Genomic DNA, 23,152 nt, shown 5'->3' with positions numbered 1-23,152 from the left:
GAACAATCTTTTTCAATATACCTTCTGCTATGTGTATGTAGAACTTCCTCACATATGGAACAAAGCATGGAAAAAGCAAGCCAATATAAAAAAAAAATTAATATTCCCTTCATTAAGCTAATTTTCATATTAAAAAAAATATGCTTACAAGAAATGTCCCTATGCAGAAGGAACGTTGATGTCAAAGAAAATAGCCTGCATGCTTAACTTTTCTCTTTATCTATAGCCTATGTTCAATACAATGCAAGTTTGATGCACCAAACAAAATTTCTCCCAAATCTGTCCCTCAAACATGAGTTGGAAATACCTCCCTGCTGAACACAGAGACAGTGCATTCTCCTGACTGTTGGTGCTCTGGAGCCTCTGCAAAGCTCCTAAGGAGAACAGTTTGTCTCAATTACAATGAGGACTTTTTGTCACTGGACTGAGTGACAAGTGTCACATTGTGATTATGAAGTATTTTGAACTTACGAGCTGAACTAGCTAGCAGATGATGCAGAGCCTGAGTTCTATCACATTGCTTAATCATTCAGCCCATTTCATTCTTCACATCACTTTTCTAGGGCAAAAGCCACTTCTTTGAAAATTCCTGTTCCTAAGCTAAAGCCTCCTAAAATGTTCATTCTTGCAGTTCGGAGAACAGTTTTGCAAACAGCATGTGGAAAAATAGAAATAAAAAAATTAGAGGATAAATCACTGTTGTTCAATGTTAACTATCTTATTTAATTTAAAAATATTTTAATTGCGTCCCTCAATTTGTGCTACAGGTGACACACAGAAGTACTGAACCTGCCTAGACCTGTCCACGCTTTTAATAAGGGCCTTCAAAAATAATATTAATAATTTTAAAAGGTGACTTTGAGGGCGTTCTACTTCTCTGAGGAGTATATATTTATAAATCAATCTCTTTTCAAAGACTTATTTTTTTTCCCTTCCTGCTTTGATCAGTCTCCTGTTTGCTGTTGTAATATGGTCTTCCATTCACTCTTGCAATCAATTATGAATGGTTACTTTAAAATCAGTACAGCTCACCCTCAGATTTTGGCTCTCCTAGCTGTTAGTTTATAACACGTAGTCATCTCATAAAGACTGCAAAATGTCACTCTCTGTGGATGTTCTTGATCAGTCCACCCTCAGAGAGTTTCCTCTCAAAGGGAAACTTGTCCAATGCAGGAACAGGCAGCCAGATGTGGCTCAGCACCAAGCAGGGAATATTGCTGATCCTAAAGCAAAGTTATAATGTCCTGAGACCAGTGTAGCATAATTGTCTTAAAATAGAGAAAATTCTTGACTGCTCAAGCTTATGCTGAAGAAAATAGACAATATATATAAAATCTGGCAATGTTTCTGAGAAAATGATGACCTATTTTGTTTTTAAAATAGCTTATGATTCAAGAAGCCATGAGAGACACTGAATAATCAGTTATTAAGTTCCTTATGTTCCTGTAATGCTTGACTGAAAAATGAGGCTTTCTCTTAGCTCTGTAGTTCTTCCTTAAAGGGGGCTTAGTATTATATAAGCCTCTGTTTCTAATGTGAAATAAGTTTCATATATTCCAAGGAAATATTCTTGCAGGTAGACTATCAAATGATGGAACAAACTAGCTTCTGCTTTGGCAGAGATGCTTTTAAGATCAGAAAAGGGATTTGACTGTAATAGGGCTGCATGGTGCTACAAATTTCCACAAAAGGTTTTGTTCCATTCCAAAAGATAGCAAGACCTCTTTCCTAACACCAAGCCTGTTGGTTCATTCTGAGATAACTTGTTTTAGATAAGCATCCTATGTGAACATCCCAAAACTAGTCCATGCATTTTAATGGCAAAGTGCTCTTATTTCTCCTTAGTGGGTTTTGGTAATTACAGTAGGTTGCAGGGCTTTGTAAGAAAGGCCAACTGTACCAGTACGAGGGACAGGATTCCTGCTGCTTGTGAGGTACTCTCAAAGATGAATAAAAATTCTCTCATTCTTCAGCTCCAGTTTGTACCTAAATGATGATATTTATTATAATCTCTCCCTAATTAGGTCTCCACACAGTCAGACAGGTAGGCTAGAACCATATCCTCTCCCTATGATAGAGTCGGATTCACTGTTTCATGTTTAGCTTCTGTATGGGAAGCATATTTCATGAGGTCAGCATGATAGCTCTTGTCTGAGACTAAAATAAGAAAGGCTTTGCGGTGATAGTGAATTTCTGGGCTTCATGGCCTTTGCCTGGCTGTTGGGACTTACTATGACACTGTGACTGAGGAGCAGACCTGCTAGCCCATGAAGGCTGGAAACAAGGTAAGTAAAAAGGAGGAGGGAGGAATGGGATGGCTACCTGTTAGCTCACAAGTGACAGTGAGTATAAAATGAACGGATTTGTAGAAAGGGCATTGATAGCCATGAATCGGTTATCATCTAGATGAAACCTTCCACTCCAGAAACCTCTAAATTTCTGCAAGCTGGAAGGGACAGACTGGGGACAGACTGGATGCACTTGCCCTGTTTGTATTCCCTTTGCCTAATCATTTGCTGTCAGAAATAGAATCCTGTGCTGGATAGACCTCTGTTCTGCTATCCTGTCTTTAGGTTAATCATTTTCACATTCCTATGTTATGTTCATTCCTCAGTGGTCTCAGGACAGCTGAAGTTCCCAAAATGGTTTACCTGCTGGTACTTTCTGCAGGAATGAATTACCAGGATGTGTTTAGACTGTGAAGGAAGTGGTAGGCTATGGTATAACATCAGTCTATAATTGGTTGTTACAATAAAATCCACCTGGAAGATAAATCTAGTTGTCTTGATTCTCCGTGTTATAGTGAAATAAATCTTTGGCGCCCTGAAGTTATCTGCTAGGTCATGCCACTTATCCCTGTGCAGCCAGCTTTTCTGCTTGTCTCTTCAGGAAACTGCTCACTTGAGTCCTAGGCAAGCTTTTTGCAATAAACATTTTATTCAGCAAATGTTGTCTTCATCTGCTCTTTATGAATTGCCTGCTAACAACTCTGATATTGTTAAAGGTAGATGGTAACTAAGGGATTTATCATTCACAAGTAGTTAGATTTTTTCAAACACGGGCAAATGTTCGAACATATATGGTAGTGATCTTTGATAGCTATGCTTTTATATGTGCACTCACAGTGTAAGAGGAAAGAGGTAGAACGAAAAGGCAATCATTCCTACTGTTATTTTGATATAAATAAGAGTAATAAGAAATGGACTGAATTGTTCAGTCTGTTTAGATTTCAGACTTCTTTCTAGATTCTCATTTGCAACACATAACCGTGCAGACATGTCTCTGCTTAGTTACATACTGTGGCTTTGTGCCATTTTCAGATTGTCTCCTGTGGATTCTTATCCCAGGCATTGTGGCACTTGAAAAGGATCATTTTGTTCCCAATAGGAAAGCACACAATTTGGTGCTCTGTCCCTTTGTATTATTGGTGAAGTGCTTCTAGGCAGTAATTCCAAAGTCTTGTTGTGCAACATTGTCCCTCTACTGATTGTGTAAGGATCTACACAGGGGCCACGTAGAGCCAGGTAGTTGGAAATATTAGGCATAGGAAGGTGTGACATGTTATGCTTGGGGTTTCTGTGTGGACATTTGGGTCCTTTCAACTCTCAGAACATTGAGGCATCCCCTGAACATATATGGGAAACAAAGAAAGAGGTTGTGCGCTTTTGCACAGTCGTCGAGTGGTTTGGGTGCTTGTCCATGTGGGTAATGTAGCTTGTCATTTCACCTCAGCTGTTGTCCCATTTGAAATTGCTGCTTAATAGGTGCCTCCCTATTGATGATAAGAGCACAGTGTTGGTGGGTTTGACAGTCCCATGCCCACAGTCCATTCTGGGCAGTGACTGAATTAGAATGCAAGAATGGAGGGCTAGCAGGACCCTGTCCCCATAGTCTAGTGTTTAGGCTATTTCGGCAGTAGAGGAGATTTTTAAGGTATGGCTTTGCACCAAGGGCTATCCATTCATTTTGTCTGTGGTCATCTGTGGAAAAGGCATACACTGCCTGAGAGAGAAAGAGATAAAGAACAAAAATGCTGAATGTAGGACTCCCGACTTCTCTGTAATTAATTGGCTGAGTGGACTTCTTTATGTGTGATGCCAGCCAGGGTTTAATGGATGAGAGGAGAGAGTGGACATTATGCCTTCAAAATACCTTAGTCTGATAAGTTAGTACTATTCGGTGTTTAGAAATCTTCCCTTCACTACTGCTGCTTCTGGAAGATAAGAAAATAGTTTGTATTAACATAATTAAACACATGTCATGCCTTACAGTGTATTGCAATACAAAGGGAAACTATTTTTAAATTGCCTTTATAAATAATTCCAGTGTTGTTATCACCATACCCTTGACATGACCATGCACAGGTATAGCTATGGCATAGGTTCTTCATGCTAAACAGAATGATTTGGGTTTTGAATTTCTCCCCCCACCCCAACATTCATTGGACTTTCTTAGGAAAATGAAGTAGCCCTATGTCTTAATTCCAATGATTTTCAAAACTAACAAGGCATTTTTCTACTTTTACACACAGCTTTAGATTCTTGGACACTAACATGCAGACACATTATTTTATCCATAAACAGTGAGAAAGCTATTAAGATAAATGGTGTTTTTTGCATAGTGGAAGATTTGATTAGCTATGCTGAATAGTGACAGAGTATACACTTTTTTTTTAAGGTAATTGGTAATCCAATTAAGAGTATCAAGAGTTATATCCAAGTTCTTACATATTTATAGACATATATGGCAAACTACCAGGTCAGAGGTTTTTCAAAGGTCTGCAAATATTTCCACAGGGTACCCAATCTTTTCAGTCTTGGAAGCACATTGTGTATTAATGCTGTTATGATGGAGTGTTTTGAATTAGACCAGAAGTCTCTAAAGGCCTCTTTTTCAAGAGGCATGTATCATTACCTATTATTTATGATTCTTCCGAAATTGAATGTGCTTTGTAGATAGATGGGGATAAATCCCATGACCTATACAGATAAAAGTAAGTATGTCAAATCAGGGAAAATGGGGGCCTTTAAGATACTCCCAGTTTGTCACTACAAGTATGTATGGGCTGGCACTGCCATACCATGCGGAAACTACCGCAAGTGTGGCAGAGAGCTGGTCTTACCCTGGTATGTTGCACTGTCTTAAATATACAGATATGTCAGCAAGTTCTCAGAAACAGAGAATTAAACAGATGACTTTTCCTGTCTTTATCCCCACTGCCATATTCAAAAAGAACCCCAAAATGGAAACAAGCATCAAAATGAAAGAAAAAGGCAACTCATCACCACCCTACACACACCCCCGCACCTCTTGTAGAAACCTGAAATTGTGTTGAAGCTGTGAGGTAGAGGAAGTTTAGTGCTACTGGTAAGGAGCATGGACAGAAGAAAGCTTCTGGGTAATGGTCTTGTTCCAGAAAGGAGTCAGATGCTGAGCTGATGGGCTAAAAGAGTTGCAGGTTGAAAACAGAACCTTTTTCTTCTGTGCAGAGAAGGGGTAGCTCGAGGCAGGACGTAGGATAAGTTTCTGCATCATGTGTTGAGAAGATACTTGTGAAAGAAGACATGCAGCCTTTCCCCTGACTTAAGTGAAACTTTTGGTGGAGAACCGTGCAGGTCTGAGGGAACTGCCCTCTTGCATGGGCAGCCACCTTACTGGTGTGCAGTGGCTCCGCTGGGAGTGAGGCCTAGTGAGTGACTACAGTTCATGCGGGGAGCAAGGGCTGCAGGAGAGTGGTGGGCATGACTCACCAGTGTAACTGGCCTATGCACTGGTGGCTTGCAGATCATCAGTGTTTACCTGATCTCCCAAAAGACCTTTTAACATTTCCAGAGACAATTGTTCTTAAATGCTTGTGGGGAGGGAAAAAAATAGATCTTGAAAAATGCTGATATTGCATATTTTCATGTTTGTACAAGAGGAAAACAAACACTGAAAGACAGAGTTATCTTTCATGACGCAAAACTACGTGGACTCAGTCTGTACTTTCAGGAACTATCTTAGCTGTACATAGAGAGGACAAATCCTTCCACCTGGACAAAAATAGTTGTAAGGAAACTAAAAAAAAAAATATCTTTTTTTTTTCTCTTTTTTATTTCCATTGAGGAAAGCAATATCTACGCTGAAGATAGTCAAGAGGAACCAATGTTTTATGTTTCGTATGAAGCTGATCAAATGATCCTGCTGATACTAAATTTTTGACTTTTGTAATTACAGACCCACGAAGTGACCACATATTTTAAACATACCTAGTATTTCCTTGTCCTACAGCTCTATTTCTTTATTAATCTGTTTCTTCTCTTTGTTATGTGATAGTTTGTCTTATCAACAATACTTCCCTAGTGTGGAACTGCACTACTATACACACCAGTTTTAAGAGCAACATCAAGAAATTTCATAATTTTAATATATGGAAACATATCTAATATAATCACTGCAGTAAGAATGATGCACAGAGTAACAGTCTGGCATACAGTAGAGAAAAATGCTTAGGCAGAAAGAATATTACAATATTAGTTGGCGAGGAACAAAATAGAATATGATATAGGATTTTTTTACAGAAAACAATCTGAGATTCTCTCTGACCAATGCAGCAAAAGCAGCTCTCCTTTAAAGACTCGTTATGAGACACATCAGCCTTCCACCTGATACATAATTAGCTAACTCTGAGCCACTGCTTTGAGGCCAGCTTTATCTTGCTGGGAAGGCATGTATATTTGCATATATTCTATGACTTGGAGAACAGCTTCTTTTTTTTCTGATGCAATAATTGAACCAATATGTTTTTCATGCATTGAAGTGTGTTATCCAGTGCAGTTATGGGATAGGTACTGGGGAGACCCACTATGGTGTACATTTTTTTTCATTCCTGTCACAGAAATGGGAAATGCCAGAACTGAGATCAGTAAAGCTATGGATTTCACATGTATAGGTAACACCTTAAACAATTTCCATTTGAAACTGTGGTTTTGCAGTAGATGACCTGCCAAACACTCAAAGTGAGAAGCCACTAGAAAAACGCATCTGCAGGGGTGATCTTTTCCCCATGTTGAACTGGGTTTGCCTCCAGTGAAAAGGGCATCATGTGCAGCAGCTTGCTTTAACGAAGAGGCTCTGGTGAGAAGGAGCAACTTCTCTGTAGAAACGACAGGCAGTACTTAATGTAGCAAAACAAGACTGCTCATATTGGAATTGTATTTGCTCTTGCTAAATATTGTCCTGCTAGAGGTAGATGGCCCTGTGATAGGAGCATCTACCCACATGGTGTACTAGTTATTTGCTAGTCATATTTAATGTCCATGCTGAACTGCAACCATTGTGAAAATACATGTTTGCTGCCAAAATTATTTAAAAAAAAAAAAAAGAAATTGGATCACTATTCTGATAGAAGTTGTTAGCTAGATGCCTTTCCAGAAAGATCCTTTGAAGCTGTAAATTTTTATCTTAGAAACTTCTAGAACGGTAGACAAAAATTTGTGTTCACTTGCTGAGTTAATTGCAAATCAGGGACAGCAAAGAAAAGGGGCTATGATTTCAGAAAGCAACCGAGGCAAGTATTTCTATTCTGACCAATGAGCAGAACCTTCTGACCCACAAGCAGAACCTAAGTGGTAAAACGCTTCAAGAAGCACTGGCTATCTCAGCAAGTCATAAAGATCAGCTCTGTTCTCACATGTCCATTCAAAGATATGGAGTAAATATGAGCCATTTATTGTGCATTGAGATCAAGCAGCACTTATTCCTCAGCTTAATTTTATATTCTTTATTTTGGTGCTGAATACCAAAACCGTGCTTACTTTACTGTGCACCCAAGTGCTCATACTCAATTTCAGAACACAATATGAGGGTATCCATCTACAAATATGATCTGCACATCACAGTGCATGTATAAAAAAGTGTACAGGCTTTCAAAATCTGGCTCCAGGCGTTTACTGTGGAAAAAAATAGACTTTTGCTTGTAAAATTAATGTCTAAAAAGCTGATTGTGATAATTGGCTAGATACTAGATACATGTAACAAGGCCTCATCGAGCAATAAATCTGAGTATGTTCTTAATTCTAAGCAGATGCAAAACCTCTCTCACTGCAGTAAAATGCAAAATGACCTTGTTTAACATTAGTGCCATATAAAATACTTTGCTATGTAATTTGCTTCTCTGATACATGTTATAATTTCAATATATAGAAGTATGTTAAAATCCTGGTTTAGAATAAGCCATCTTGTTCAGCCTCTAAAAATGAAATGCCTTTTTAAAATATCTTTTTTTCCCCTAACCTAATTAGCAGAGATCCTTCAAAACAAAGGGAAAAGGATGCTATTTCATGCACTACTTTATGCATCAATGAGTAAATCAGAGTTAACGCCATGAGCTAATATAAACTATGACTTGAGTTGAGCTAAAACATCTCAGTTCAGAAGAATCCCAGACAGATCGTTTAATAAAATTGCGTAACATTTGATAATCCTAATATTTACCTCACTTTTATTTGTGTTTGTTTATTTCTCATGTTTCTATGGAAAGAGGGTCTTTCCTTCCCAGCCTCCCAGGCATTATTGCTTGGTGTTTACTCAGTGGGATGTGTCACTATATAAAACAGCAGCTGCTGAAGTAAGAAGGAAATGCTAAAGCTAGTGATCCCTCAGCAGCAACAGTGGCACAGTTTGTGATATTGGGGATCTGTGCTACAATAAAGAAAATTAATCTCTTTGGGATGCAGGAGAGAACACTGCGGCATTGTCTGATGTGGTGTATGATGCGAGACATACCCACAATCTGAAGAGCTAGGATGAAATCTCTGTCTGCTAACAGATCAGCAATCACCAATTTGGCTAGTCCGTAACTCACCACAGAGGGACGGTTTCTCTCAGCTAAGGAAATGCAGTACTCCCTCCTGTGAAGTGGGTGCTGAGGGAGAGGAAGGAAAGTAGAAGCAAATGTGCTGTGGTTTCCATTCTGCTCATTGACACCACGAAGATCATGGGTGAAGAAAGTGTTCCTACAACCACTTATGTAAAAGCTATGTTGTTGGCAGATGCATTTATTTTCCTCCGTGTGTTGGTGAAGGCAAGTTGATTAGCCATGTATTGTATCACAAGTGGTTGGTAGAAGAATATGTCTACAATTTTAAGTGAAATCAGACTGGATGATGTTGTTGATCTGATTTTGGGCAGTGAGGTCAGATATTAAGGCTACTGTGAATCAGAGAAGCATATAGGACTGTCATTTGTGTGGATTGTTGGAAGCTCCCCATTCTTCAGGTAAGTCAAATACAGGAGAAGGGATTCGAATGCAGCAAAACTTGCCTTGGCTTCATAGCTGTACAGCAGTCACGTTTAGGCCGGACATTTTCTGACAGTATTTTTCATAAATTAAAAAATGGCTTTGAAATTGAATGTGTACATTCTTAAACAGTTTCATTTTATGAACAGGTCTGTGGTTAGACAGTCCATCAGGTACCAACGCTTTGGGACCACTGTTGCTGGCTGCCTATCACGTCCTTTCTCCCTGGCCCAATTAGTTCAGATCTGTTGGAGATGCTGCAGGGATCCTACCTTCATGTGTTCTGAGGAGCAGTGATTTGGGTTTAAGAAGGATGGAGGGTATGGGGGAAGAGAGTGTGTTTTATGTTTGTCTATATTGTCATTATTTTGTGCTAACTATGGTTGAAATGAAGAAGAGAAGCTAGTGGATTTGAGGATGCAAATATGTAATGGTATATGTTAAAAGTGATAGCTAAGTATTTAACAAGAAACTGAATGACACTACTTTAAAGCTGCTTAACAATTATTGTCCATTGCATACTTCTCTACCTCCACCCTATTGTTTATATGTCTTTTCCAGCAGATGCAGTATTTTTCCTTGATCCCTAGAATTCTCTTCTGGGGCAAATCCTAGCCTCCCACCTCTGAGGCCATCTGCAGATTTCCCTAGGCTGTTATTATACGAATAATCAGCTGTCTTACTTAAGAAATTCTCTTTGTTCTACATCATTAAATGCTGACTCCTGCTGCTGCTATGACAGATCACTTTACAGGAACCTACAAGGGGAGCTGTCTCTGATGTTAACAGTGAGTCTTTGCTGTGGAACAAAAGAACATGCTGGGGCAAGCAGGAGATGGTTTGAACTTACACTTTAACAGTGGGAAATAAAAAAGGCTGAAGCTGGCATATGTATACCCATTTTGAGACCTGTATTTCCAGAAAGTGAAGAAGGGTCTTTAAAATAGGGTTGAGTAATTTTGTGCCATCAAGGCAGTTGCGCGATGATCACTTGGCAAGGGGAGGGGAAAGATACAGTGGGCTAGGAGCAAATTCAAAACAAGACCAGCTTGTTATAGGAAGGCTGTAAAGGAAAATGTTTCCATCAAAAGCATGAGAGACAGTTTCTAGTAAAGGCACAGTAATAGACTAAATGACCTGAAGGTTTATTCTTCCACCGTGGCCTTTTTGTTCTGAAGTCCTTTCCCAGATACCTCCCTGACTGCTGCAGCTATCTGCTAATCGTGTATTGGTTACTCTCAAGAGCATCATCTCTAACTGATGCCTTTGTGAAAGGTTTTGCTGCCACTCTTTAAAAACCAGCAGCAGCCTTCTTCTTCCCGGGCTGTATCTAAGTACTCTGTAGCCAGCAGCTTAAGCCCTTGTGCCCAGTACCTTTTCCTGTCTAATCTTGATGTACAGCTATCTTTCTCTGGATGGAAAGAGTATGTTATCAAAACTTCCTGCTTTCTTTGCTCACGTTGTAAGAACACGGAAATGGGCAAATCTTGTGCTTATTTACATGAGCAAATAGGTTTGAAACTATGACCCACTAGCCTGTTCTTATTCTGCAGTGTTTTTAAACAGCAACCATTATATACCAGTGTGACCCCCTTCGAAAGGGACTGCAGTACTGGGGTGCTTCCTAGGCATGCCATCAGCTTGGCATGTGAGAACTTATGATGTCCTGTGGCTGAAACATGCTGTCCATGCTCTTTTTGTCCTAATGGTTGTTTTCTGTCTTGAGACTTAATTCATCCTTTGTGTGTTTTATTTTAGCCTGGTTGTTCCTGTAGTGCTGTGTTATTTGTAACAACACTTCTCATGTGTTTTCACATTTTGGAGTTAGTTTTGTAGATGGTATGGTGAGGGGTTGTTCATGGCATGATGGCACATGTTCACCTGAATGAGGGACTTGCCAGTGGTGACTCTGCATCATTGCTGACAGCAGAAAATGTTGTTTTCATTCTATTTAGCTTTAAGTCGGTCCATTTTCTATCTAAAGCTGCTTGGCTTGAAGAAAAATTGGTTTGCTGGGGGGGGAGGAAAATAAGTAGCTTTATTCAATGTGTATGTTCCCTCACCTGAAAGCCCCTTGGCTGGATTTTCTACTGCACTGTCACAAACCCCATCCATCTCTTCAATTTCCTCAGAAGGAAGAGAGGATTTGCAGGTTAACCAGCTGGAAATGCAAATACGGATAAAACCAGACATACAGAAGACAGATGTGGACTTTTCAGAAATTCTTAATGCAATACAAGAAAGTAAGTTATTCCTTGGATGCAAAATTTGGCTTATGGTAGAAGAATCAATTGAGATGCACTGAAATTATAACCGAAGGAACATACAAAGTGATGAACTGAGTGATAAGTGAGTATGTATCAATAAAATCTCTGAGAAAAATCAATGGGTTATTGAAGGCCAGTAAGAAACCTTTTAGTATCAGAGAAGTCTTAGTAAGAATTTGAATTATTTTGTGCCTAAGGATTCCAGCAGTATATATTTCCTATGCAGAAGTAATCAGAAGTATTAAGATTCCTGTTATTTTTAATCCATTCTTTACACTTTTGAATGGCTGCATGAACAAATAATGTCGTGCAAATGCTGCAGTCTGGGATCTAAGACTGGATTTAAAGTTCTAGCCATTTCAAAGTGTTGGAGTATAATCACAATTTTGCAGATGGTAATTTTGGGGAGCGGAAGTGACGACCTTGTCACAAGAACTGAAGGCCTGTTCACATGTAATGTGCTGTGGACTAAGAATTGATTGGTCCACCCTTCCTAAATCAAATTGCAGAATGATCTCAATACTTGTGCTAGAAGAAATATTACTCCTGTAAACAGCGGAAGACACCCCCCCTACCAAAACCGATGCAACTCTAGAGTCCAAAAGAATCTTGAATTTTAGTGGGAATTTTCCATAATAGATTGAAGACTCTTAGACAGGCTGAGAATCAAAATGCATGGCATGGCTTCCTGGTTTCCCTTTTTCAGTTTTATTTCAAACTAGGTGTTTTGTGTAGCAATTTTCTATAGTGAAAAACAGCAACATATATTCTTGAATGATAAAGGATGTATAAGAATGTGTAAACCCCTGCATTCTGCCTGATTTTTGTCTTATCAAGAAGGAACCATACAGTGGTAGGGTCAGGTCATTTGGTGTTGGTATTATTTGGGGGTAAAGGGAAAACTCTCAGATTAGGATAACAAGGGTAATAATCTGATAACTAATCACCTCATTATTTAAGATCTAGGTTTAGGATGAACCCTGTGCTTTGTGACTTAAAAAGCTTTTCCTGTCAGAAAACCTTAATATGAGATTTTGCTTTCTTCCCCTTCTCCACACCTGCACAGCCCAGATACAGGCCTGGGGGCAGTTGGGATGTGGACTGGAGAGGCTGAAAAGGCATTAGAGTCTTCCAGAGGCTGAATAGACAAGATAGATAAGCAAATTAAAGATGGGAGAGGCCATACTGGAATGTAAGAAACAGTTATCTTCTCAGTTTCAAGCAATGGCTGAGAAGAATAAAAATGGGTTATCTGTCTAAAATGATTAGATGTTGAGATTAAATTTATTAACGGTGTTTGCCCAAAGCAACTTCTTTTTAAAATGGCCATATCTCAGCTTCCCTTGGGTACTGTGTCTGATTATATGCCTGTGCTGAATAATCCCACATTTTCATTCAACAGGACACAAATTTGCTTATAACCTCAAATGATACACTTCTAGATTAAAACCCTTGCTTCTTTTAAAAGTATGCCAATTTTCTGTGGCCATAAAGGTGGTGTTCCTCTGACTTGAACACAGGGGTTTGCAATGAAGGTATTAAGACCTTAATTCATTGTCTGTGCTCCCTTTGCGATCAACAGAACACAACTAGCATGTCTACAGCCCAGTTTGTCTCATTTGAAAGTAGATGTCTAATATAGATTAGATGATCTGCAATTTGGAAATGGCTATTTGCCTCTGCTGCCTGCAGGTGGAATTTAGGGAAATAACCTAACTTGAATCACTACCACAGCTTAGACACAAACATATGCACTGTGGATGAGTAAATGTAGGTGAACGCTACTCTAAGTAAAACAAATATATGCTAGTGATTAATGAATATAAACTGAAAAGAAGTAGGCTCTCAAACTGTTTTAGCAATTTGAATATAATTGCAAAACTGAATAGCATTAAACAAAGAGTCTTTTAAGAACTAACATTTTAATTCATAGAATTTTTTCTAGCCATTTGAGAAGGATACAACTTTTACAGCCTTGGACACTGTTTTTTCCTTATCCAGACCAGATATGGTTGCTGTTGGGAAGTTAATCTGTATGTCCTTCAGTTGCATTTTCTTCTGGAAAGACAAAAGGATTGCTATGACTGTACAACTCGGTTTGCAAAGGCTTGTTACATGTCCAGGAGAATGCCTTCTCAGCTGCAGTCTGTTGGGATATCACAATTAAGATAAACATGCCTAAATACTTTTTCTAGTGTGGTTGCTCTGAATAGTTATTTTTATTTCCAGTTGATGTTAGCACTGAATGAAAATTTTAAAAAGCTAACAATGCCTTTAAAGACTACATATTATTTCTTGCCAGCATGAGTTTACCGAGCATTTCTCTATTCAGGTGGTACCTTGTGCAACTTTAGCTAGCTGGTACATGTTTCTGTTTGGTAGGCTGCCAAGAGTGATTATTCAACAGCAGAGATTTATTTATTTATAGTTACTTAAAACAAACATTTTGCTCTAAAGCTACTTTTTTTTTTTTGCTTGTACCTGACGTAGACTGCAAATGAAGATAAAGATTTACCATATCTTTATTTACTGCTATGTGAATATACTACTATTATAAAAGACTTAAAAGTAATTTCTACATCAGAGCTAAATTCTGCATTTAAGTATCATAGCTCATGGTGGAATGTTAAACACATTTTTCTAAAGATTTCTGGTGAGTCTTTTATAAAACAGTTTCTTCTTGACCACATGATATTCAGAAATATTCTGTAGTCCGAGACATCCAGAAACAATAATTACTAATCTGAAAATGGCTATAGGCACACAAAACAGGGTGATGCATCTGACCCTAAATCAGACTTGTAAACTATACAGCAAAGGTGTCAAGGTTCTGCATGAATGGTCTGTCAGGTAGAAACCAGAATGACCCGCTGCTGCCTACTCACAGCCTGTACACGTGCCACAGCCAGAAGCAGAGCAGCCCGGGGCATCTGGAGCAGCCCCAGCCCTGGTCATCAGGTACCTCCCTGGTGCGGTGGGGCCGTGGCCAGGCAGGGCAGGGCTGTAGGGAGCTGAAGAGCAGCCCTGCTGTGGTATCACTTGGGCAGGGGCTGGCAGTCCTGGGGGGCTGAAATGGGGTCCTTGAACCTGGGCAGGGTGGGGGGAACCCTGGGGGTCCAGGCAAGGACACTCAGGGCTGGGGGTGACCTCAGGGCCATGACAAAAGCTAGCAAAGGCTTTCATGGCTTTTTCCTAGTTATTACACTGAGAAGATGGACTTCCTATGGAAAAGCAGTAAATAGCTTTATTTAAAAAGGTCAGATCTCAAGCTTTTTTAATGAATTCCTATAACTTGCTTGAATGTATGAAACTTATTTTTATTGCCAATGCAGTAAACCTAAAATTCTAAGAAATCTCTGGCTTTTAAAAATATTTTTCAAAATCCAGTTTACATTGACTCTCACTAAATTTAATAAAAAAAATTGATTCTAACGTTTTAATTCTCATAATCTGGAAGCCAGATATCAGCATGTTTCCTGAGATGGGGTTGCTGATCCACTGTGTAGTTACTGAGTTCAGCATTTAGCATAATAAAAAGTTCAGGGCTGTATAGCATCTGTAGGAAGGCCTTGTTGAAGCAAAGATATTTAAATTGTATCTGCCAGCTTTATGAGTGCAGAAAAATGTTTCTATCAAAAAATCAAAATAAATGCTGTAGAAACATAACATGTACTACAAGATGCAGAAGGATTCTTGGATTTTTGTACTGGAACATTTATTCTTTGCAAGTCTCTGCTAAACAGGTATTTAAGGGGTATTCTACAATATTGATCCTCCGAAACCCAATCATTTTTTCTACCGCCATTAACATGTGGAAATGCTTTATACTTATTATAAACATTGCCATTAAGAATTTTTAAAGAAATTCACTTTTCAGTGTTACTGATAGTTATAAAAGCTTCCAAAGAGCAGTTTCTGGAATATTGATCTTCAGTTTGCATTATCCAAAGCTACAGTATATTCAATGGCTTGGTGTGACGATTGGTAATAAAATTACAATTAATGAACAGAAACATGTTCTCTGAGCATGCTTCCATCTTGTCATGCAAAAACTTAGTCAGGTCACATTTTTTTAATGAAAATTCTTATTTTTAGGCACCTCAGGTTTTGAGTGTCCATCTTCAGAAAGTTAAAGGAGTTATCTTATCTCTGAGCCCTACCAAAATCAGCCTCTTGGTCCACAGTGGCTTGTGGACCTACTGAGATTATGCATGGACACTTATTCAGACTTTACCCAGCATTCAGTTTTCAAAATATGTGGTTCTACTATATTTGGATTAAAAATATTTGTGCATTCACGTTTGGTTTTTTTCCTCAAGGGATTCTGGATTATCAAGACATTTTGCTTTCCATAAAATGGAACATGAGGGGGACCAAAGAACTTGCATATTTAAGCTGTTCTAAAACCAGAGGGGGAATTCTTAGTATCTCCTTTAGCAATAGTGTACATGTTGCTCTGTATTCCTGTTAAAGTTCAGTGCTTAAAAAGATGTGACTATACAATAGCACCAGACTGTCTTCCAAGTAACGTGTATATGGTAGAATTACGATACACTGTTTTGCTAAGGTCATTTGTGGATATATGCATGTCATGATCTGAAGGAGACAGGAAAGACTGAGCCCTGATTATGCCTTTAGCAACATTTGACCATGTAGGTGTCATGTCCATTGGAGTGGAGTGGCTGAGCTATCTACAGGCAACCCGAGAGTTGGCTTGGAAGTACCATCACCATTATTAAAGTAAAGTAAACAGAATTTGCTTTTTAAATTATTTATTTAGTTTTGTGCAACAGTATTTTATGATTTATTTTTTTAAGTATCCAATGAGGCTGAAGGTAGAAAAATGGTCTCAGCAAATGTTAGGGCCCCATGTTTAGTGTCAGTGACAAATGAAATACTAAAAGCGTATTTTCAAAAGCATATGCATCAAGGCAACTACAGTGTAAAGAGCTCTGCTGTCTCACCAGCAACACACCGTTACTACAACTGGAAAAAGGTAACAGATACCTTTAGCGCTGATGAGGTAGTTCAGCATGTCACTACTTATCCTATTTGCTGAAGTTACCAACCAGCATGCCAGTTATATGCATACTTCTGATAGAAGCAATTTTCTTCTACAGGCAATCTGGACAGGTCCTGGTAGATAATTTCCCAAACCAGCTGAGATTCACTGCTTCCACAACTTCTAGTCGCTGCTGAGATGAGCTGGATTTTAAAGTGACCTTGAAATAAGATTATTTTTTTTTTACTCCTCACAAGTCCTCAGAATAATCCAGTAATTCTCTGCTTGAAACCCCCAGACACATTCATTCTCTTACACTAAGTTGTGTATCTCAAAACACTCACTTAAAAACCATGTATTTTGCAACCCAAAGCATTATTAGCATGTCAGGAAGCAGCAATTCTGGTATCTCAAAGGTCTCATCTTTTGCACCAACGTATAAAATGGCAGGAAGAATTATACTCAATGGCAGGAAAATACTAGTTCAAATTCCATTGAGCATAGCATACAGGCAGAATTTTCATTTTCACATTTTTCGTTGCCCCTGTCTGCAACAGATAAATTTCTTCATAATCCCCAGAGAGCTTCACTATTTAATTATTTCTGTATTTTCCACAGTAGTTTTCAGACTATATTGAGGTGTTGGATCACATACAAGTTCATGTGTTGCTCTCATGGAGGCACTCTTCTGGGTTTCAGTTTAGTGAAATTTCAAGTCATTCAAAATGTTTTCTGTTTCAGTAGTTCTTTCAGTTGAGTATTCAGAAGAATTCTTCTCATATGAACATGTATGCAAAAGCTGTTCATGAACCTACATCCAGATTATTATCTGATGGGGTGGAATGTTTCCAGGTTTGTCCTTTGAAACTGTAGGGACAGTGAAGAAGTAGGTGGTTAGACTGTGCTGTTTGCAGCAATTCCTCTGTCTTTTATAAGCACCTCCTGTATGGCTTTTGTGGATTGAAATGGATCAAGGTGGCAAGTAATTCTTTAATGTTACTGCTGCATGTGCTACAAACTGGAGTGTGTTTTTTGCCTTTTAAGTCTCCTAAACCCTCTGTAGTTCATCCTAGGACAGACTGAATACAGCCACAGTGACACTGATGACCGCAGGCTCTCCCCATCACATAAACCAAAATGCCACCAGGATGCTCTTCGCCAACCCTATCAGTAAGCTCATCCCTAGCTGGGAACAGGATGGTGTGAGGCCAAGGCTGGTTTTAAAGTGAAAAACTCCATCCTAGGTATTTGTCTCTAATGGTATTCTGGCACTATTCAAAAAAGCAGGATAAGTAAAATAAATGGACTGATAGTAAAAACAGCTTTAAAATGACAAGAGAAATTTAGTATCTGCAAAAAAAAAAAAAAAAAGAAGAGGTTTTATATCTCTGTGTTCACAGACTATAATGATACACACAATATAAAAGAAAGTGAAGTAGGTGATGCTGTTACTTCGATATCTCCATAAAAGATGAACAGGGGGTGCTATGTAAAACTGATGAATTATGATATGAAGTGTTAAGTAGGGATTAAATATTGTGCAAAAATAATATTGGGATACAAAGAATGATAGCTAGATTAGTCATTATGCAATCCCAAAATTGCTACACTCAAGTAGTGGTATGTTATTCTAAAAATTGTTGATTTAGCACAGAATTTCTTATTGTTATACTGTCTACATGAAAAAAAATAATGAAAGTATTTAAAACTCGGAATCTCTATGAAAAATGATGCTGCTTGGATTAGGTCATTAGTCTAGTGTGTAGAGTGGATTAATTTGGACGTGAAGATTTTTCTATTGTTTCTGAAATTTTTAGTGGCTTTATAAGTATTGCAATCAAAAATACAATGTATGTAATTAACCTTGTCCTTAATTTATGCATGAAAATGAAGAAGAAGGGTTCTTGAATATTTTGGTAGGGTTTTCTATTTTATCTACCAACAGCTGTAATAACAGACTTTAGATACTGTGAAAGACATGTAGAAAAAGGGAGCAATCTCTTCCCCATATTCATGATTGACAGGAAAAGAATAATATATTTAAATTGCAACATAGGTGCATATTCAGGATGAATATTATGAAGAAAACTTTCTTCTGCTTGTGATAGTTAAAAACAAGTCACCTGCAGAGACTGTGGAGTTGGTAGCATTGGAGATTTTTTAAAAAGGTTTCTTAAAATGGGCTATAGTCCCTGCAGAAGGGAATGGTGAAAAGGTTACAAAATGCTTATGTTTGTTGAGAACAGTTAACGGCTGTTAATTTCTGGCAAGCTATTCAGTCTCTCCACAGTGGGTTTTTATACCTGCAGCCTGTAGTTAGAAATGGTACTAAATTGCCACCAGCAATTAGAGATTTTGCGTGTTCCCTGTTAATACAAATTCTCATCAACAGGAGTCACAAGTGCCTGTCACTGTTAGGGGAGTTGCAGAGAAGCGAAAGGATCAGGAGGTTTTATTGCACAGAAGAATGATTCCAGAAGTCAGTCAAGTTTACAAAAAAAGTGTGAGGGAGAGTGGGCGAGAGAAATTTCTGTCAAGAGTAATAGATATTTGATCCTATTCTACTCAGGGGAGGAGGCTCAGTAGGTGACCTTCAGGGGCCCCTTCTAGCAATTATGACTTTACTGTCGTAATTCTGGATTTTGCCTATGAAGCATGAGGTCGGAGAGATGAAGTCTATCCACAGTTGAAGCTTGATCCTCAGCCAAGGCATTTTTCTTCTCCCCACACACATCCCATTATCACCCTTTTGCACCAGGCCTGCAGCGTATGGGGTGCAAAGGTAGACCTCGCTGGCCACAGCCTGCCCACCCTGCGTCGCCCATCCAACAGCTGCTTGGTCAGCAGGTCAGTGGTGCTTATGTGGGATTGTAGACTTGCACACCAGCTCTGCCCACAGCTTCTCATCACCTCCTTGCTCAGCAGAGCAGGGAATGTCACCCTAAACTTAGCACTGCTTTAATCTTGAGTACAGTGCCAACCTTTAACTCCTTCTAGTGGTGTTGTTTTTTTCAATTGGAGTAAAATTATCACATGACATTGTCATTGCATGAAAGGTGGAGGAAATTCAACCCATTTACTCAAGTAGATCTCTCCTGTCAGGGTACCACTTGGCCCAGGGTTTCCCCATGGTGGGGGGCAGGGCAGGGCCTGGCAGCCTGGGTCCGGCACACCACCCTAGCCAGGGCAAGGAGGGTGGGGGGCCAGGCCCAGGCAGCCAGGCCCTGCCCTGGACAGGGATGGGCCAAGGCCAGGCCCATGGGCTGACACCTGTATCAGCCCCAGTGGGAAGCACCAGGGTCAGGCAGAGCCCTGGGATGCCCGGACCAGGTGTCCCCACAGTGCTGTCTGGGGGTCTGGAGGGAAGGGGCCACTCTCGGCTGCACTGGCTCTGCCTTGGCCCCAAGCCCAACCGCCAGATCCCCAGGGTGGAGGAATGTGCTCTAGGCCCTTCTAAGTGTCACTTTTTATGACAGTTGGGTTTACTATAGCATCCTGTATCTTTAAACTATTTCTTCGTGCACAGCTGAGGGCTGTGCAGGAGGTAGATGTGATTATTCCAGATTTACATGCATTAAAACATTCCAAATGGTGCAAAGACAAACTTCTGCCCAGGCTCACTTATTCAATTCCTTTTAAATATTTGAAGTCTCCTGCCTCTGGCTGCCCCACAGGTCTGTACAACTTCTAACTTAATACTTTATGTAGTATGTTAAAAAATCTGCTTCTTTATAATAGCAAATTTTCAGAGACCATACTAATCCAGAAGATAATCTTTTAAGCCACTTACCTCAAGAGAAGCTAAAGAGGTAGCTAACGTATGTCGTATTGCGACAGAAAATCATTTATTTTTCGTCAGTGAGGTATTGTGGTATCCTAAATCTTTACATGGCTCATTGGTGAAGAAAGCACTCCACCAATGCACACCAGATTTTAAACTTAATATAGTATATACTTACACCAGAACTAAAAAGTAGGATTGTTGATAATGTATTACACTTGGTGTCTTTGTTTGGTTCGATGGTGATTCGAATGTATATTTTTATTTTTGTTTTTAGTAGCTAAGGATGTCAACATTTTTTTTGATGAGTTAGAAGGTGTGAACAGCCCTTCCAAAGATGATGACTCCCTGCTTCACCATGGTAACTTGACCAGTACTTCTGATGATGCCAGCAGGTTGGAAGTTGTGGGAGAGGTAAGAACACACAGAATTATTAATATAATAATTATATACTTTGTGCTTTTTATAAAAAGGAAATAAATGTAATTTGATTTAAAAGCTCATTCTCTGCAAGTCAACTTGTATCTGACCTTTCCCATGGGGACTGGTTTTCCATTCTAAGATTATAATGCTGAAATATAAAATAGCTCAAGTTAAAAGGAGGGTTTATTGATTTCACGCACCCCCAGTGAAAAGTCTATACAAGCTTTTGTTGTCTGCTTGTTTTCTGAACCGTCTGAGTCTAAAGCTTCACAGCTTCTAAGAATGGAAAAGTTTCCCCTATATTATTCCTTTGGGGGGAAGGAAGGACGAGGAGGAGAATTTATCATAAATCTCTCTTAAGAAGCACTGGGCATTGGGTGTGAGAAACATTCCCTTTCAGTGAAGAACAAGCGACCTGATGGTGTATAATGATGATTCTGAGAACGTACCATGGAGGAATCATTCAGCACATAGTCCCTTTTAAATTATGTCTTAAAGCAGGCAAAGCATTGTGGACCCATGATAAAAATTTGGGCCTAAATTCCTTTTTGTGTCTTTTGTGCAGAAAGGAACATGATACCCTTTGACTTTGCCTCCAGCTGCCTTACAACCCATGGATGTTAGGGCTGTCTCCTCAGGGAGTAAAGAGAAGAGACCAGGGACTTGTCTCCTTTTCCCCACCTCAGAAATGTGGCCGTGTTCAGACTAATTACTGGAGTGATCTAATGTTACCTGCAAGCTGTGCCTGAGAACTTTCTGGCAGGGATTGTACTAACAATTAAAAAACACAGGAAGCTATAAGATATTGCTGAAGCTCTGCCCTGATCGTGTTTTGTTTACTAGTTTAGTTAAAGTTTGGGAGATACAATTACAGATCATGTCTTTTGCAGGAGCTAGAGGGTTTTGTGATGCAAGTTCTTTTGTTCTTTTGTGAAGCACTGCTGAAAAAAGAGTCACAGATTTTCATTGTGCTAGAAATTCAGCCCATAGAGAGCTGCACTCCTGGAGTGGTTAGACAGATAATTAAAAGCAACAAAATTCAGGGCGCCAGAGATACGTTTGACCTTGCTCACAATTTCATCTTCCCCTTTACTCATTGCTCTACCCCAGCTTCCCATACAACTTACAAAGGGCCCTCTTTGCCTGTTTGCACTATAATAGCTTAATCTGACATGATACTCCTGTGTTACATTTTGGCATCATGTACCATATGGTCTTTAACAAAATGGTGCAGATAAAAGCCACATGATCTTTGCAAGTTAAAGAGGAAAAATGAACAGAAAGTGGTCAGAAGGACAAAGGGTGACATAGAGCAAATTATGATGCTGTTAATTTAACAATATTGTAAAACCTTTTTTTTTTTTTCACTTTGATGTAATCTTTGTTGTTTTTTAAAGGGAAAGGGAAAAAGGGAAAGGAAGTATTTTCCTAGTTGAATTATCTTTTTTTCCTGCATAACTATAATTGAGGAAAATAGCAATGTAAGTCACGTATATGTATAAAAGGGGGAAAAAAACCCAGAAAATTGGAAGTCTTAATGGGAGCTGAGGGATGCTGTAGCCTATAAAAAGAAGTTTCAAAGTACTAGGCCTCTGCTTAATTCCAGACGGAAAAGATAACACTGTTTAAATGTTTTGCAGTTTGTATGGATAAATATAGGAACACAGCTATGTAATGGTGGGGTGAAGTCTTTCCTTTCATTCTTTCAGTTTAGTTTAATAGCTAAGAGAGACTGTGGATCTCCCTTAATGTCATCAGAACAGTGGATCCGGCACTGATAAAAGTGTCTCTAAATGTACTCATGTTTGGTTTAGTTTTGAAACTAACATTGCAGCAGAATTATTTAATATTATTTGTGGCTGACTTAATTAAAATGAATTTACAATCGAAATAAATTACAAGGACATACAAAAGGTTTTTTATCACTTTTGTTTATCTGACAAGTTGAAATATTGTTTGCTTCAACTGTTAGTTTTTTGTGGTCAATCAGAAGACGCAATGAAGGCTTTATGGATGGAGCTTTATCAAAAGTTCCTTAACAGATGCAGAGCCATACTGGGATTCAGTTTGTCCTTAGGGTAAAGATGTTTGGTAGGGTTTTTTAATTTGTTCTATGTTTCATTCAAACACAGCCACAGTCTGAGCAAGTTGAAGATCACATTTGCTTTATTTGCATTGATCAAAATGTGTTTTACATATGCCAATATAACAATTAGATATATACTTTACAATTTATATCCAGGGACATATTATCACTAAAATATTGTATTACTTCCACTGAAGTTTCATTTTCTGACAACTGGAGTAGCAGCAGAAATAAGATAACAATTAAAGGAAACTTTATTTAGAGGCTGTATTCTATGTATGCATTTATTCTGCCTTTCTTTCTATGGATCAAT

The 23,152-nt window shown here is 38.9% G+C and overlaps 1 protein-coding gene across 5 annotated transcripts in view; it reads left to right on the top strand.

Annotated features, from left to right (window-relative positions):
• The window catches only part of ANO4 (anoctamin 4), a 198,067-nt gene that overhangs the window by 65,074 nt on the left and 109,841 nt on the right, over positions 1 to 23,152 (top strand). For 4 of the 5 annotated variants that reach the window (XM_055809048.1, XM_055809052.1, XM_055809046.1 and 1 more), the window contains exon 3: positions 20,608 to 20,744. In XM_055809048.1, coding sequence (XP_055665023.1) covers positions 20,608 to 20,744 — 137 coding nt within the window. The remainder of the gene's footprint in view (positions 1 to 20,607; positions 20,745 to 23,152) is intronic. The other variant, XM_055809049.1, reaches the window with a different exon arrangement.

The sequence above is a fragment of the Falco peregrinus genome, chromosome 6 (assembly GCF_023634155.1).
Source record: "Falco peregrinus isolate bFalPer1 chromosome 6, bFalPer1.pri, whole genome shotgun sequence".
Lineage (NCBI taxonomy): Eukaryota > Metazoa > Chordata > Aves > Falconiformes > Falconidae > Falco > Falco peregrinus.
The sequence above is the reverse complement of the archived record's forward strand: the minus strand, read 5'-3'. Positions and strand labels throughout refer to the sequence as shown.